General features: G+C 29.8%; 1 protein-coding gene and 2 long non-coding RNA genes across 6 annotated transcripts; 2 read left to right on the top strand and 1 right to left on the bottom strand.

Moving 5' to 3' along the window:
• The first annotated feature begins 8894 nt into the window (after positions 1-8894).
• LOC149889394 (uncharacterized) lies at positions 8895-10105 on the top strand. Its single transcript, XR_016451853.1, has 3 exons — positions 8895-9025; positions 9425-9495; positions 10011-10105. It is a non-coding gene; the product is annotated as an uncharacterized LOC149889394 (long non-coding RNA).
• A 7-nt stretch (positions 10106-10112) lies between these two features.
• LOC149889395 (uncharacterized) lies at positions 10113-11365 on the top strand. The gene is made up of 3 exons (XM_090085414.1): positions 10113-10192; positions 10428-10617; positions 11089-11365. Exons 1-3 carry the CDS (start codon positions 10124-10126, stop codon positions 11157-11159), a joined length of 330 nt encoding a protein of 109 aa, XP_089941540.1. The 5' UTR covers positions 10113-10123; the 3' UTR covers positions 11160-11365.
• A 2411-nt stretch (positions 11366-13776) lies between these two features.
• LOC149889396 (uncharacterized) lies at positions 13777-17389 on the bottom strand. Of its 4 annotated transcripts, none has more exons than XR_016452078.1 (5): positions 17054-17389; positions 15867-15923; positions 15173-15356; positions 14748-14937; positions 13777-14408 (listed from the first exon to the last, which is right to left on the bottom strand). It is a non-coding gene; the product is annotated as an uncharacterized LOC149889396 (long non-coding RNA). The 4 variants fall into 4 exon arrangements; XR_016452077.1 differs by having other exon boundaries at positions 15867-15937; positions 17054-17388; XR_016452079.1 differs by having other exon boundaries at positions 17274-17292.
• Positions 17390-17863: the final 474 nt, after the last annotated feature.

Genomic DNA, 17863 nt, shown 5'->3' on the forward strand with positions numbered 1-17863 from the left:
CATCATAAAAGGTTCCATCGCTCTTTTTCAACACTCCTTCAATAAGAATGTAGGCCTCTGATGGTACTGTTTGAATCGATTGGCAGTCAATCTCAAAAGTAATCGTGCCTGAAGAACTTAAATCGAGATTGGTTGGAAGGTACTCAAAAAAATCAACTTTTTCAATACCAATATCATACTCTGGGTTCTCAGTAACTCTTAATCGCTCAGTACTTATCATTTTTTATATAATAAAAAAATTATTTAATTCATTTAAATGTCTCTCATTGCAAGTCATCGCAACAAAATGCTATCTTCATACTACTTTCATACCCTGCCCCATTTTCACCAGGTCTTGAATTCGAATCGCGTTCTTTTTAGACATTTTCTTAATTTGAATAGATGAACCAGTATTTATTTTCTCAATGGCTTTTTTACCTTTATCAATAGCTACATCTCTAGCAGTGGAAATGGCTGAAAGGGCTAACTCTGTCCCAGCAGATTTTGCAGCTGTAATCGCTTCTTGTCCAATTTTACTTGTAGCAGCATTTTTAAGCAAATTCACTGTTGCTTTTGACACACTTGACGCAACTGCTCTTTTTATGAAATTTTTAATCATGGCTACAATACCACCTCCTCCAACAACGTTCTTTTTCACATATCTTCTTTTGTTCACAATGAGCATTTTTTTAAATAAAACAATTTTTTAAATAATTTTAGCAATAGTCTTCAATAACGATTTATATTCCTCTTTATTAATCTCTCCTTGTCTCAACAGCTCATCGCAAATAGCAACAGCTTCGTTTCTTGATCCTGTATTCCCAGCATGCCATGCAGCAATACTCAATTCAAGCTTTTCCACCAACGCATTAGGATCACCTGGAAGAATAATAACACCACGACCTTTTATACCCTTTTCAATACGCATCATTTTTTCCCAAATAGGAGCAATAAGTTGTTGATACTTTGGTCTTCTTGATGATTTCGGTTTATGCGGTTGCGAATCAGATCTTATAGCATCACTGTCCATTAAAATTTTTTCATAATTTTGCAAATCTTCATCGGTATAGCTCTTTGGTATTGTTAATTCAGTCATCAGTTCCCAAAGACCTTTTGTTCCTTCATACCTTTCACCACCAACAATGATATCATTTCCATCTATTTCAACCTCCATTTTTCCAATATACATTTTATCTCCAACTTTGTTCACTTCGAAAGGCCTTTTCTTTTTTTGATCGACTGACAGGCTTTTGATCATCTTTTCATTGCTCTCGATGATGGGTTTAAATAGCTTGCTCACATCAGCTCGAAAATTCGTATCTGAAATGTTGTCATTCACGCTGTTCTAATAAATCCTCTTTCGTCTGTCATTAATTTCTTTCACAATTTCATCCCTTTTATTCAGGTCTTGTATTTTAAAGAAAAACATCTTTTTAAAATACGTGGAAAAAATACATAAATTGGTTTTTACGACTACGTTGACCCTTTTTTAAACAAATTGTTAAACGTTTGAATCGCGTCTTCTCGTCCTTTTTGGATCAAGTTTTCTTTAGTAACTTCATCTATTCCCTTTTTGGTTTTGGTTCGTATTTCCTCCATCAAGGATTTAAATTTTTGAAGCTCGTCTAGAATCAATTGAAACTCTGAATCGTTTATTTTTCCATCCATCAACGCTTTGGAAATGTGCTCGCTAATCGTATTCAATTTCGACTCTGCCAACACTTTGATCTTTTCATGCTTCTCCGCTTTTAATGCTAGTTTTTTGTTGACTTGTCCTCCTACAATGGATAAAAAACCCATTCCAATAGCTACACCTTCACACGCAATTGCAACAGGGGCAGCAGCGATGGTTGATAAAAGACCAATTCCAGTCATACCCAAAGCAATGCATAAGGTTTGCATCGTATTATCCACATTAGAAATGATCCTAAACACGCGATGATACTTTTTGCTTAGATGAACTCTCTTTGCTTTTTCACTCTCTATCTCTTTTTGTATCTCGCTTATTTTCTGAAGCCGGTAACTATGCCCTTCATCTGCAGGAGCTGTTGGAAGAACTGGATAAAGTTTTTCATTCAATATTTCCATTTTTTTATCAATAAAAAATTATTTTAAATCAATAAAAAAATTATTTTAAATCAATGTAATTAATCTTACAAAGTGTTTCTCCTTTTTTAACAATCACGTCCTGTTTGCTGTTACTATTCACATCCATAATAACATCATCTACAGACTCTGAAATAATAACTTCGTTTTTTCTATAATTCAATTGATCATTAATTTTATTCATTAATGTTATCACTGCAACACCTTTCTCCAAATTCAGCCCAATGGATAAAGCTATCATTGTATGTGAGAGAGCAGCAAATTTAATGTCTTTCTGGGCAAAAATCTCATATTGTTCGTTAACGTTGAAATAAGGTGGATGATCTAACGTTTTCGTAGAAACAATAATGTTGTTTGGTCTTCTTTCCTCCAACTCTCTAACCCTCTCTTCCAAAATTTTTAATTGCAAATCCAAACTGTGGACTTCTGCTGAGGCAACATTTCTAAAAAACTTGGGAGGAGCATGCATTTTACATATTAAAATTAAATTTTTAGATCATTTTTGCAAACTTAACAATTCATTATTATCTACCCATGAATTAAACGAGTCTGGATATCCCAACCATTTGACTAACGACTTGCTCTTGGTTTTGCGAATGATTTTTTCAATTCTGAATATGTCTTGATGTGTCTTTTGCATCTCCTGCTCGTAAAAGGTGCCTTGAATTTCTTCACCGTTAGCGTCAGAGATTTTATACGTGGGCGGATTCGTATACTGAACTTTTGACACTGTAAAAACCTCCTCTGTCCATCTCGGTGTATACCCCTTTTCAAAATGAGACTTCTTTTTTACAATCCGCACTTGATCACCCATTAAGAATTTTGGTTTTGCTGGTAATGTTTGATCCTTTCCATACAGATTCCACCATACCCTACCTTTATTCTTTTCATCGCTAGCTTCCACTGGTGCCATTTTGATAGAAGAGTGCTTTGTGTTGTTGTAACTTTTTACCATCTCATCTAATACGTCAATGTATTTATTAGTGTTGTTGGCTGAAAAATATTTAAACATTCTCTCTTTCATTGTTCTATTCCATCGCTCGACAACACAACTTTTTTCCTCGTTTTCAGTGGAGTATAATTGTACACCCAAAGCTCTCACATGGCTGTTTTAAAATTCTTTTCCTTTATCCACCCACATTTTGACACACTTTCTCTCCTCAAATATTTTGCTTAGAGCGATAGCTACATCAAGACCTGTTTTGCTTTTTAACGGAACGATCCATCCATACTTTGAAAACACGTCGATCACCATGAGTAAATATTTTACGCCGTTGTTGAATTTTGAAAACGATTGCATATCAACCAAATCAGCAGCCCATATTTCATCAATGTCATTCACAATCACTTTTCTTTTTTTAAAATAATGAATCACCGGTTTACGAAGCTTCTCTGCAAGTTGATCCGTCCATTTCAAATCGCTCACACCAAATCCTTTTGTTGCTGAAGGTGATCCATGCGATGAAACAAACTTGCATTTGGTTATCCCACAAGAGTTACAAGTTCCTTTAAGCATATGTCTGTTGTTTTTTGTGATTTCGTTTTTCAAGTGAATGGTTTCAGTCTCTCTTTTGCATTTAACGCAGTACATTTTAACATATATAAAAAAGTTTATATAAAAATGGAAGTGATGAAATTGTCGTGTGAAATTGGAAAAACCAAAAGAAACAACAGCAAGCTTTTACCAAGAAGCATTCGAGGAATCATCGTTGGAAAGTCTGGATACGGAAAAACAACGTTGCTGCTCAATTTACTGCTCAGACCTGGATGGCTCGATTATAACCGCTTGCAAGTGTTTGGAAAATCCCTTTTCCAACCCGAATACAAAATACTCAAAAGATCCTTTGAAAATAAACTTCCTAAAAAGGATATTGTTGATTTGTTAACGGATGATGTACAAGACGATCTTTCGGATGATGTACAAGACGATCCTTTTTAAGAAATTAAAAAAAATGATCGACTTTCAATGGATTGACGTAGAAGGAATTGTTTTACCTAATGAGGCTTTAACTAACTTTCAATTGATAAAGGCTGCTAAACAGTTAAAATTGAAAAACTTTCGAGGTGTATTTGTGAGGGATGATTTACCAAAAAAGCCAATGAAAAAAGAATGTGGAATCGTGAATACGGGAGATTCAAGCACTGGTGGGTTTCATTGGGTGTGTTGGTTTAAAGACGGTGATAAGAAATACAGTTTTGACTCTTATGCTCAACCTCCTCTTGTAGAGCTCATTGATTATTTAAAAAGTCCGGTTTATTATAACAGCGAGAGAGTTCAGTTTGGTGATACGTCTTATTGCGGTCATTTGTGTCTTTACGTTTTAAAAAAATTGAATGAAGGTCTTGACTTTCAAGAAGTTATCAATACATTGTGGTGAAATTTTTAAAGAATAAAGTTTTTTAAAAATAACAAACCATGGAGAATATTCAAAAGCATGTTGATGTTAGGCTTATCACTCATCAAGACTATAAAGACTGCTTAATGAACAAGACAGAAAAGCTCACCACCATGAACGTTTTCAGATCTCATCTTCACGATGTTTACACCGAAGAAATCAACAAAGTCGCACTCAGCGCTAACGATGACAAAAGACACATCTTACAAGACGGCATTCACACGCTAGCCCTCGGACACTACAAAACAAGAAAATTGAATTAACATCTTAAAACATCTTGAAGGCATCTTTAGGCATCTTGAAGGCATCTTTAGGCATCTTGAAGGGTACACAAATAACATGATTATTTTTATACTTCTTCTTGAAAAACATAAAAAACGTTTGCATCCTTAAGTTTCTCTACAAAAACACGTTCACTCACGCATCAATGTTTGCATCCTTAAGTATGGAAAAGTATCAATGGCTCAGAACCCGCTTTTCCTTATATATGGTATTAACCCCAACAGAATGTACGATGCCTTTCTGGAACAAATCGCATACTCTCTCACGACAAGTACACAAGTACTTCTTGGCGTTTTTATTAAAAGTATTATAGTTTAACTTTTAGCATGGCCTACAATATATTCACAATATATCTTACATTTTAGAGGGGGAAATTAAAAGGCCAGTTTTTAATGTTTTTGACACAAAAAACTGCGTAATTGTTATTTCAAAATTTATTCTTCTTGAAGAATTAACTGATTTAAATAAATTATATTTAAAATAGTGAAAAAATGTGCTGCACTAAAATGTACATCCGGATATTTAAGCAATAAATATAAGCAAATTGGATCATTTCATTTTCCATCAGACCAAAACTTAAATCAACTTTGGAACAATTTGTTAAACGTTCAGATTGGATTCCAACAAAACATTCTGTTTTATGTGAACTTCATTTTGAAAATAAATATATAAATAGACCTGATAAATGCACCCTGAATTGGCTTGTGAAACCAGTTCCCTCCAAATACTAATGAGAACTTTTGAAAAAAAATCAATTTTACCAGTTTCAAAGACTTCTCGAAACCCACTTAAAAAAAGAATATTCCAACAAGATCAGTTAGATGCATTCGAGAAAACCGATACTCTTACAAGTTTACATGACTTAAATGTAGCATCACCTGGGTTTCAATTTAATCAATTTTAAAATGGTGTTGTATTTTATAATATAGTATTTAATTTAATGAAAAGACATACTTTCCAACTATATTATCATTAATAACAGTTGATGCAGACCTGAATCTGCATTTGCACTGTGAGGGAGCACCACTTCCATTATCAACCTGTTTTGTTAAAGGACATAATATAGTTTTTTCATAAAACAGTTTTGTTAGTCCATTAGCTGAACCACTAGTCCATCCAGAAAATGCTTTACTTCCTCCTCTCCATATCAAACTTGGTCTGATGAAAAATTTTGTAAAAGCACTGAATAAAAAAGCCAAGCCTTTAAATATCTATTGGAAAAGTTCCCACAGATCTGTGATCCCAAGCTACAAGCAGGTGTATATGACGGACCCAAAATTAGAACTCTGTTAAATGACAAAGATTTTGATATCAAATTGGTAGGCGTTGAACGAGATGCATGGCGAACGTTCAGCACTGTAATTGAAGGATTTCTGGGAAATAAAAGAAGCTCTGAATATGCTTGACATGTCAATGAGTCAATGAGCTTATGAAAAGCTTCGAAAAACTGGGAGCTCGCATGTCAATAAAAATGCATTTTCTCCAGTCACCTCTTGACTATTTTCCTGAAAACTGTGGAGATTACAGCGAGAAACTGGGTGAAAGATTCCACCAGAATATAAAAATGACGTTGGGGCATAAACATGTTAGCTGACTATTGTTGGTGTCTTAAACGCGACGAACCAATAACTCTTACAGTATTCGATATTATATGTTTTTCTCAAATAAAGTAGGTGTGCAGTATTTCAAAAAATGTCATATCGGGATTAGGAGACCAATTTCAATAGGAATTACGTAAGAAACCACCAGGAACAGAAAACTTTTTTTCAAACGTACCCCTGTGTTATCGAAGGATTTCCTTTCAAATGATAACTTAAACACATTTAAAATGAGGCAAAGAAAAAAATAAAGTCAAAATAACCAATATAAGTTGTATGTTATGCAAGTTGTATACCATTTGTTTATTTACTTTGTTTAAGTTTACTTTCTATTTGAGCTCTTTAAATTATTTCTTTACCTTTTTCTCATAGCGTAAGAATATACATAAATATAGATATATATTATAGATAAATATTATATACATAGATATAAATGTACTTTGATTTAAATTTTTGTAACAATCAATTTACTTTGGTATTTAAGCAATTACTACAAATCTCCAACAAATATTGCACAAATGTCTTCAAACCTTTGATACTGTGATGAGGGAGAATTAAAATAAAAACGACGATCGATAAAAAGTATACACAAGATGATTCACCAACTCTTCACATAAATAACTAATAAAGTGTTAGAAGAAAATTGAAATACAACTGGGACAAAACGTAAACACGAAGATGCAATTAGGGCTGCTAGCTCGAACATGTTCAAGTTCGAACGTTCGAACTTTACGCCAAAATTTTAATGTTCAGGTTCGAACTTTTTTCGCTTAAAAGTTCGAACTTTCAGAAGAAATGACTAAAAAATTAAAACATTAGTTAATAATAAAACATGGCTACTTTCAAAGACGTTAGCACATCCAAAAGATCTGAGGTTTGGGATTATTTTGAATTTTCCCAAGAACTGCAACAAGCCAAATGTAAAATTTGTAAAGTTTTATTAAAAACTCCTGGCTCAACAACAAGCACTATTACAAGACACTTAAAAACGAAACATAAAATTGACATTATTAAATGTAATACCTTGGCCTCTGAGGCTTTCGAAATTAGTCATGTTCCTAAAATACCAAGAATTGAAAACTTTTTTAGTTCTGGGATTAAAACTTTACCTGAAATCTTGAGCAGATTGACTGCTATTGATGGAATAAGTTTTACAACCATTGCTAATAGTCAAGTTTTGCGATCAGCATTTCGTGCTCAAGGATATAATTTACCCAAAAGTCATCAAACTGTTCGCGATTTAGTGATGAAATACTTTGAAACAATCAAGAAACAAGTAATTGCTTCATTACAAAAAGTCATTTTAACTAATGGAAAATTTAGCCTAACATTTGACGAGTACACATCAGTTAAAAACAGGAAATTCATGAATTTGAATATTCATTATAACGGAGGATTTCAATCACTTGGAATGTTAAGGGTGCATGGCACAATGCCAGCATCGAAAGCCATTGAACTAATTAATAAAAAACTTAATTCATTTGGTTTAAACTTAGACAAAAATATTGTTGCCTTTGTTACAGATGGAGCCAGTTTGATGAAAAAAATTGGCTATGACACTAAACCAGAACATCAAATATGTTACAATCATGCTATCCATTTATGCGTAATTGATGTGCTTTTTTAAAAAAAAAGTGCTGCACTACTAAACGATAATTTTGACAATGAACCTGTTGATACCATTGAAGTTGGTAATAACAATGAAATTAGTGAAACCATTGAAGTTGTTGATACTATTGAAGTTGGTAATACTATTGAAGTTAATGATTCAATTGAAGATGTTAATGAAGATTATGGTGGTGAAAGTGAGGAAGAAGATGAAAATTCGATTGATTATGTTAAAACAATTCAAATATCTACTGAAAATTTGGTGCCCTCATTGAAAACTGAATTTCAAGAGCCGGTGGCCAAAATTTGAAAATTGGTATAAATGTTTAGTTGATCACCTGTAAAAAATGATGATGATCTTCAGCCAAATATTGTTAAAGCATTTGGAAAAGAGAAAGCTTTGATTTGTGACTCCAGGACAAGGTGGAGCAGCACAATTGCTATGTTAGAACGGTTTTTGGAAGTCCAAAAAGAAATAAAAATAGCTTTAATTAGCAAAAACACCGATTTTCCTCTTTCTAAGAATGAACTTGATAAAGTTCATTCTTAAAATAACCTTTGTGTTGCCCTAAAGCCGCTCAAACTAGCTATTGAAGCACTTTCCAAACGTGATGCTGATTTATTGTCTTCTGAAATTATAATTCAATTCATCCGGAAAAAATTGGATGAAGCCAACACGCCAATTAGTCAACTTGTAAAACAGCAATTTAAAAAAAAGAATTGTTGAAAGGAGAAACATAAAGTTAATACATCTAATGAAATATTTATCAAACCCAGATGTTTTGAATCAAGATGATATATATATATATATATATATATATATATATATATATATATATATATATATATATATATATATATATATATATATATATATATATATACATATACATATATATATATACACATAGATACATACAAATAAAATGTGCTTTATTGTCAGTATAAACAGAGTATTTGGGCGTACCCACTACGTATTTTTACTAAGTAGTTCGTATATAATGCACATTTTATAATGTTTTATAACATAAAATAACTTAACACATTAAAGACATGGTATGTTTTTTGTTTTTTATTTTTTGTTTGTTTTTATCTTTTGCTTTTTGACCTTTTGGGAGTTTTGTAATGATTGGGAATTTTGTTGTATGTGATGTTGTCAGGCTGGCTAACACCCTGATATTTATATGTATATATATTTATATGTATATATATTTATATGTATATATATTTATATGTATATATATTTATATGTATATATATTTATATGTATATATATTTATATGTATATATATTTATATGTATATATATTTATATGTATATATATTTATATGTATATATATTTATATGTATATATATTTATATGTATATATATTTATATGTATATATATTTATATGTATATATGTGTGTGTATATATATATATATATATATATTCATATAATGCATATAATTATAGCATTTCATTAAAAGGGGCATCGACTTCTAAAAACTATGAGAAAACTGTTCAAAATTTTGGGGATCAGGAAAGTAAGGTTTTGGTTAAACTATTTGTTTGTTGTTTTTTTTGTTTTTTTGTTTTACTACTTGTTATACATTGTATATGTGTTATGCATACATACATTGATTATGATGCTGACATATATTGACAAAAGAAAACTATTTATATTTTATGTAAAAAAAAAAATTTGTTTTTTAATTTAAGTCATAAATGGATGAAGGCTTTAAAAAAATACATATTTCATGTTACAAAAATACACATTTCTACTTTTTTATGCAGATAAAGGTTTTAAGTAATGCTCTTTCGCGTGACCTTAATAACACAGCACAAAAATGTGCTAGAATACCATTTTCACAGCAATCAATTCACCTACAGGGATAAATAACATGAATGTTTAAAACTTTAACTCCAAATATTTGAGTTCCATAACACCTTCATCTATGTGTGTCTTCAATTTAATAACTAGATTGTGTTTTTGAAACCAGTTTTCCAATAAGATTCAAATGCAATGAAATATTATTTAATTATTTATGTATGTTTGTAGAGAAGTTAGCAGCTTTGGAGTTAAGATTAAAAGAACTGGAGCAAAAAAATAAGTTTTTAGAAGTTCAAAGTTTTTTGGATAATGAAGACATTGTTATTCCCCTTGGCCTTCCAATGGAAAGTAAGGAAGATTTGGAGAGGCTTAACTTTATGCTACAGATGAAATCTGAGATGGCTCTCTATGTAATTTGAAATTATTTTTTATATTATGTTTCTACCAGTCTACAGGTTGAGTTTAAACTAGTAACTATTATTTTATAAGATCAAAGATAATTTTTTTATAAATCTTATAATTGTAAATTATCAAAGGTAATTTAATAATACTTTAGTTATATTATACCCCATTACATTTTCATTTACCTTTGAAAAAATAATTTAAATAAAAAAAGTTGTAATATGTAGCATTATTTGTTTTTAGGTCGAATATCTGCGTTCTATTGGCAGTAAAGTTGAATGTCCAAAATACATACGATGTGTGTTGGGAGCCATGTTTTCCAAAAACTTTAGCGTTTTTTCTAATCTAAACAGATCTTCAAGTAAGATGATAGCTACTGGAATGAGCAAGATTAAGTTGCAATTTTATCATTTTGTGTTAAAGTGCTTATTATGTAAGTATTACTAATTATGTAAATTTTTAGTCTATTAAAGTCAACTGTATTATTATATTTACAAAAATATGTTTACAACACTAAGAAAGAATATAATATGTTAGTACTTATGACAATTACCAGTGTTGTCATTAGTTGTGACATTGTAAGATATTATATTCTCCCTTGGTGTCTTGAACTTATTAATGCCGTATTTTATTGTTAACTAGAGACGTTAATTGCCAATGTAGACCATGATTTATTAGTATTCAACTATATGATTCTTAAAGAGCATATAGAAGTTTGTCTTGAACCTATAAGCTTATTGCTCTCGGTTATCATATGCACTTATTTTTAAAACTGCTAACCAGTTAATGTAATTCTTGATTTGCAAAGTATACGTGTAAAAACTTAAAAATAACTTAAAAATAATTTATATTTAAACAAAAAATAAATTGAGTTTTTAAATTTATTTTCATTTTATTCTTTTAGCAACAGTAAGAATTCAGTATCTGAATTCCAAGGATAAAGATATTTACCCCATAGTTTCAAGATGGTTTTAGGGCGCAATTGATCAAGGAGATGGGCGAATAAATAGAAAGATGAAAAGCAAGGTTATAAAAAATCAGTTGCAGTTAATCAATGAAAAGAATATTTAGTTATTATTTTCATTTGCAAATTTATAAAAGCTTATTTATCTTGATTTTATTTATAATTCTAATTTTTCTTAATTATTATTAATAATTATCTAATAAATCGCCACGTTTTTAAATACTAGCGTTTTAAAATATTGTTTTTAATTAAAGCTGCCAATATTAATTTCAAACCTTTAATAATATTAACTACAATAATAGAATATTTTCAGTTTTTTATTTGTAAATATTTTTCTTTAATGATCTGGAAATAAAAGTGTAATGATTAAAAATTTGTTTATTTTGTGTATTCAACTAAGTTATCAATAAATAATACAATATTTTGTGTGGACAGTAGTACTGTTTGACTGGTAAAATCTGATATACAAACAATCACTATTAGATAGAAAGTTAAATATTACAAAGCAAAGTTATACTTTGTTATTAAGCAATATTCAAAACATGATTTATAACTTTTGCACTTTCAATTTAAGCGCAAAAGCGAATTTAAAAAATCGCGAAAAAAAATCATATAGTTGGGCCGGTAATGGTACCAACTGTTAGCCAACTGTTTTATTACTGTTGGGCCGTTAACGGCAACCAATAGTTTAAAAACAGTTGGCTAAGTGTTGGTAAAAGCGTTACGTTTTTTTCACGGTACCAACTAAATAGCCGACTGTTGGCCCAACTGTAGCTAATAGTTGGTTATTAGGATCGGGCCAACTACTTACCAATTGTTCGATGTTTACTGGGATGAAATTGACTTTAGCTCAAGAACTTAAATGTTTCATTAAAACATCTGATTTTCAAATGACAGTAGACAAAGGTGAACTTGGATCTAACCTCATTAAAAAGGAAATGGCTCTTTTTGAAGCAAGCAAATCAAGACCCAAAAATTTAGAAATGCTTTTTAATGCTCTTAAAACTATTCCTCCGACATCTGTGGAGGCTGAAAGGGCTTTCTCTAGCCTAGGATTATTTGCTACAAAAATAAGGAGCTCATTACGGGATGATACATTAGATGCATTAACATTTTTAAAACAAACACTTAAAAATACTGATGTTGTTTATTCTAAAATAGACAATTTTTTCAAGTTAAATGTAGTGAAAATGAGAAGCGGGTCTCAATAATAAACAGTTTTGTTTTTATAAATAAACAGTTTTATGAATAGATAAATAAACGGTTTTGTTTTTAACTTGTACTCTTTTATTTTGCATGTTTTAGTCACTGATCTCTATAATAACTGGATAGCGCAACTCCGAGCAAAACTTCTTTTTTTTTGACGCCAAAATCGCCATATTGGAAAGCCCCAAAATTTTAATCCCGTAAGCTTTAAGTTCTGTTTTTCGGCTTATCGCTTTATCGCTTTATCGCACATATCAGATTTCATTGTTCTGGGGCTTTCCAATATGGCGATTTTGGCGTGAATTTTGATATTAGAGATGCGCTATCCAGTTATTATAGAGATCAGTGGTTTTAGTACATTAAAAAATGTTCAAAAATGTTCGAACTTTTTTCCCAAATTGTTCGAACATGTTCAAGTTCGAACTTCTAAAAAAAGTTCGAATTGGCAGCCCTAGATGCAATAATTATAAAGCAAAAAGAATTAAGTTAAAAACAACAACTGAGAAAAGAAGTTAACGCGAAGACTCGTAAACGATAAAGCGACAATTAGAAAAGTCAAAAACAAAGACCAGAAAAGACTTTAACACGATGATTCACCAATCTATCTCGTAAGTAAACGATAAAACGAAAAGAAGAAAAGTTAAAAACAACTGAGAAAAGACGTAAGCACGAAGACTCATCAACCTGCCATATAAATACATGAAAATATACCGCAACTGGAAAACAAGCAAAAAAACTATAAAAGCTCAAAAAAAAAGAGAGTCTAAGAGAATGAGAGAGAGAGATTAGAGCGACTTATAAGTACGGTCGTCTCTTTACAGAGCAGTGGAAGAAGAGTTTTAAAAGAAGAAGGAAGACGTAATTTTAAAAGAGAAAGTTTTAAGAAAGATTTAAGAAGGGTTTTAAAAAATGAGAGAATTTTATGATAAGAAGAGTACTTTGATGAACAAGCAGTTTTATAAGCAGTTTAACAAGTAGTTAAATAAAAAAAGAAAAGAAGATTTTAATATTGATTGGAGAATAACCAAAAGGTTTAATTAAAGAAGAGATATTTGTAATAGAAGAAGATATAAATAAAAGAGGAGTAATTGATATAAACAGTATTGAACACTACAAGAAGAGTAAGAAAATGCTATTTGTATTATACAAAAATTATAAATATAAGAGTACCCAGTAAACATCGAACAGTTGGTAAGTAGTTGGCCCGATCCTAATAACCAACTATTAGCTACAGTTGGGCCAACAGTCGGCTATTTAGTTGGTACCGTGAAAAAAACGTAACGCTTTTACCAACACTTAGCCAACTGTTTTTAAACAATTGTTTGCCATTAACGGCCCAACAGTAATAAAACAGTTGGCTAACAGTTGGTACCATTACCGGCCCAACTATATGATTTTTTTTTCGCGATTTCTTAAATTCACTTTTGCGCTTAAATTGAAAGTGCAAAAGTTATAAATCATGTTTTGAATATTGCTTAATAACAAAGTATAACTTTGCTTTTTCATATTTAATTTTCTATCTAATAGTGATTGTTTGTATATCAGACTTTACCAAACAGTATTACTGTCGACACAAAATATTGTATTATTTATTGATAACTTAGTTGAATACAAAAAAAAGAACAAATTTTTTACACTTTTATTTCCAGACCGTTAAAGAAAAATATTTACAAATAAAGAACTAAAAATATTCTATTATTGTAGTTAATATTATTAAAGGTTTGAAACTAATATTGGCAACTTTAATTAAAAATAATATTGTAAAACGCTAATATTTAAAAACCTGGCGATTTATTAGATAATTATTAATAATAATTAAGAAAAATTAGATTTATAAATAAAATCAAGAAAAATAAGCTTTTATAAATTTTCAAAAGAAAATAATAACTAAATATTCTTTTCATTGATTAACTGCAACTGATTTTTTATAACCTTGCTTTTCGTCTGTCTATTTATTCGCCCATCTCCTTGATCATTTGCGCCCTGAAACCATCTTGAAACCATCGGGTAAATATCTTTATCCTTGGAATTAAGATACTGAATTCTTACTGCTGCTAAAAGAATAAAATGAAAATAAATTTAAAAACTCAATTTATTTTTTGTTTAAATATAAATTATTTTTAAGTTATTTTTAAGCTCTTATATGTATACTTTGCAAATCAAGAATTACATTAACTGGTTAGCAGTTTTAAAAATATGTGCATATGATAATAAGTTCAAGTCACCAAGGGAGAATATAATATCTTACAAATTTACAACTAATGACAACACTGGTAATTGTCATAAGTACTAACATATTATATTCTTTCTTAGTGTTGTAAACATATTTTTGTAAATATAAAAATACAGTTGACTTTAATAGACTAAAAATTTACATAACTAGTAATACTTACATAGTAAGCACTTTAACACAAAATGATAACATCGCAACTTAACCTTGCCCATTCCAGTAGCTATCATCTTACTTGAAGATCCGTTTAGATTACATAAAACGCTAAAATTTTTGGAAAACATGGCTCCCAACACACATCATATGTATTTTGGACGTTCAACTTTACCGCCAATAGAACGCAGATATTCGACCTAAAAACAAATAATGCTACATATTACAACTTTTTTATTTAAACTATTTTTTCAAAGGTAAATGAAAATGTAATGCGGTATAATATAACTAAGGTATTATTAAATTACCTTTGATAAATTACAATTATAAGACTTATAAAAAAACTTATCTTTGATCTTATAAAATAATAGTTACTAGTTTAAACGCAACCTGAAGACTGCTAGAAACATTATAATACAAAAAATAATTTCAAACTTTATAGAGAGCCATCTCAGATTTCATCTGTATCATAAGGTTAAGCCTCTCCAAATCTTCCTTACTTTCCATTGGAAGGCCAGGGGAACAACAATATCTTCATTATCCAAAAAACTTTGAACTTCTAAAAACTTATTTTTTTGCTCCAGTTCTGTTAATCTTAACTCCAAAGCTGCTAACTTCTCTACAAACATACATAAATAATTAAATAATATTTCATTGCATTTGAATCTTATTGGAAAACTGGTTTCAAAAACACAATCTAGTTATTAAATTGAAGACACACATAGATGAAGGTGTTATGGAACTCAAATATTTGGAGTTAAAGTTTTAAACATTCATGTTATTTATCCCTGTAGGTGAATTGATTGCTGTAAAAATGGTATTCTAGCACATTTTTGTGCTGTGTTATTAAGGCCATGGAAAAGAGCATTATTTAAAACCTTTATCTGCATAAAAAAGTAGAAATGTGTATTTTTGTAACATGAAATATGTATTTTTTTAAAGCCTTCATCCATTTATGACTTATATTAAAACACAAATTAATTTTTTTTACAAAAAATATAAATAGTTTTCCTTTGTCAATATGTCAGCATCTTAATCAATGTATGTATGTTTAACACATATACAATGTATAACAAGTAGTAAAACAAAAACAAAAACAAAAAAACAAATAGTTTATCCAAAACCTTACTTTCCTGATCCCCAAAATTTTGAACAGTTTTCTCATAGTTTTCAGAAGTCGAAGTCCCTTTTAATAAAATGCTATAATTATATGCATTATATGAATATATATATATATATATATATATATATATATATATATATATATATATATATATATATATATATATATATATATATAATAATAATAATATAATATAATATAAATGTTATATATGCTTAATATGAAATGTATATGTCATATTGTATATACAATTGCATATACCATTTATTTATATACTGCACATATTATGTCAATATTGTATATGGCATATATTATATGCAATATATACAAAATACATAGGGATGTCTGCCAATATTTTTAGGTGGATTTCTCTGACTTTTCCCTGATACTTTCTTGATCTTCTACCTGTTTTCCTTGATTTAATTTAAAGTTACCCAAATTCAACTTCACAAAAATTGACCTAGATTCGTTTAGAAAAATGCTCTTCAACTGCAAAAATGTAAACAATAATACAACCCACACTAAATGTATCAAGTATTGATACATTTAATATGGGTTGTATAATTGTTTACATTTTTGCAAGTGAAGATTCAAGATTCGCTTGATGCAAGTGAAGTTCATAAAACTATCTGCCAAATAAACTTTTATATTACATGTACTATGTACAACTTATTTAAGTTATGTAAGTTTGATGAAGAGCCATTTTCCCTGATTTCTCCCTGATTTTTTTAAAATTCAACCTAATTTCCTTGATTATCCTAGATTTTTTGCAGATATCTGATTTCCCTGACTTTTCCCTGAATTCCCCTGATCTGGCAGACACTCTGTGTGTGTGTGTGTGTGTGTGTGTGTATATATATATATATATATATATATATATATATATATATATATATATATATATATATATATATATATATATATATATATATATATATATATATATATATAGATAGATAGATAGATACAAACATACATATACATACAGAAATACACACATAAACATACTACTATACACGCACATATACATTTTAGCTGTATTTAAACTTTTGATAATAGTTAAAATAGAGCTAAAATATCTTATACAAATACAACAATGGTGTCATCATAAAAATAAATTAAAAACTCAACCAATGTCAAAAATTATATCTGAATGTGTTACTAATGGATAAATGTAAAATATTTCTACTTACCAGCGTAACGGTTATATTAAGAGGTGTACGAGAGTTTGAGTTTAAAAGTTTAATTAAAGGGTAGAAAAAGCGTTTGAAAGAAAAAAAAATGATAAAAAGCTTCAAACTAAACTAACTCTATTGAATAGTTTTAATCATTGAATGAATCTATTTGAATAATTTTGATAATTAGTCGCATGGTCTAAGTGAATATATTTATAATATACATTTACAAACTTACGGGAAACTTACGATTCAAAAACACGCGGTATACAGTCGGTTAATGGTTGGCAAGAAATGCCAACAGTTAGCCAACTGTAGCCAATACTGGCCCGTCAGTTGGACCAACTAAAGCGTGTTTACTGGGTACTAACCATTACACATTAATAGAACATTTATTGAGTTTTATTACATTATAGAATATACTGAGGACGGCGAATACAAGTTTAGCCCTTTTAGATTAAACCTTGCCCATTCATAACCAAATTATTCCCAAACCTCGCGCTTTCCTAACAAGTACTCCCCAGAACACTAACCTCAATCCCAACCTCCATATACCTCTTTTAAACAACTCTAAACCCAAACCTTCCCCTTACCCTTACCATCACTAACAAAATAACAAACAAATACTAAACAAAAATTTAATTAAATATATAATTGAAACATTATAAAAAGGGCCACCCTCACAATGCTAAATATTTCTTGAATAAATATGTAGTAATAAACAGCAACTGCCACTTTTATATTGAAAAAAATATAAATAAATAATTAAGGTTTGAGTTGCTTTTTAAAAATTAGTCTCTTAAAACCGGGAAACAACTTTTGTTTTAC

This window comes from Hydra viridissima, unplaced genomic scaffold, assembly GCF_058129835.1.
Source record: "Hydra viridissima isolate aposymbiotic clone 2 unplaced genomic scaffold, HvirCarnegie_v1 scaffold_4, whole genome shotgun sequence".
Lineage (NCBI taxonomy): Eukaryota > Metazoa > Cnidaria > Hydrozoa > Anthoathecata > Hydridae > Hydra > Hydra viridissima.

Excerpts from the sequence above, each read along its gene's own strand:
- LOC149889395 (XM_090085414.1), top strand. The coding sequence starts at position 10,124 with ATGGAAAGTAAGGAAGATTTGGAGAGGCTTAACTTTATGCTACAGATG. Across the intron at positions 10,193-10,427 it reads AATCTGAGATGGCTCTCTAT|GTCGAATATCTGCGTTCTAT; the intron begins GTAATTTGAAAT and ends ATTTGTTTTTAG. Across the intron at positions 10,618-11,088 it reads TGTGTTAAAGTGCTTATTAT|CAACAGTAAGAATTCAGTAT; the intron begins GTAAGTATTACT and ends TTATTCTTTTAG.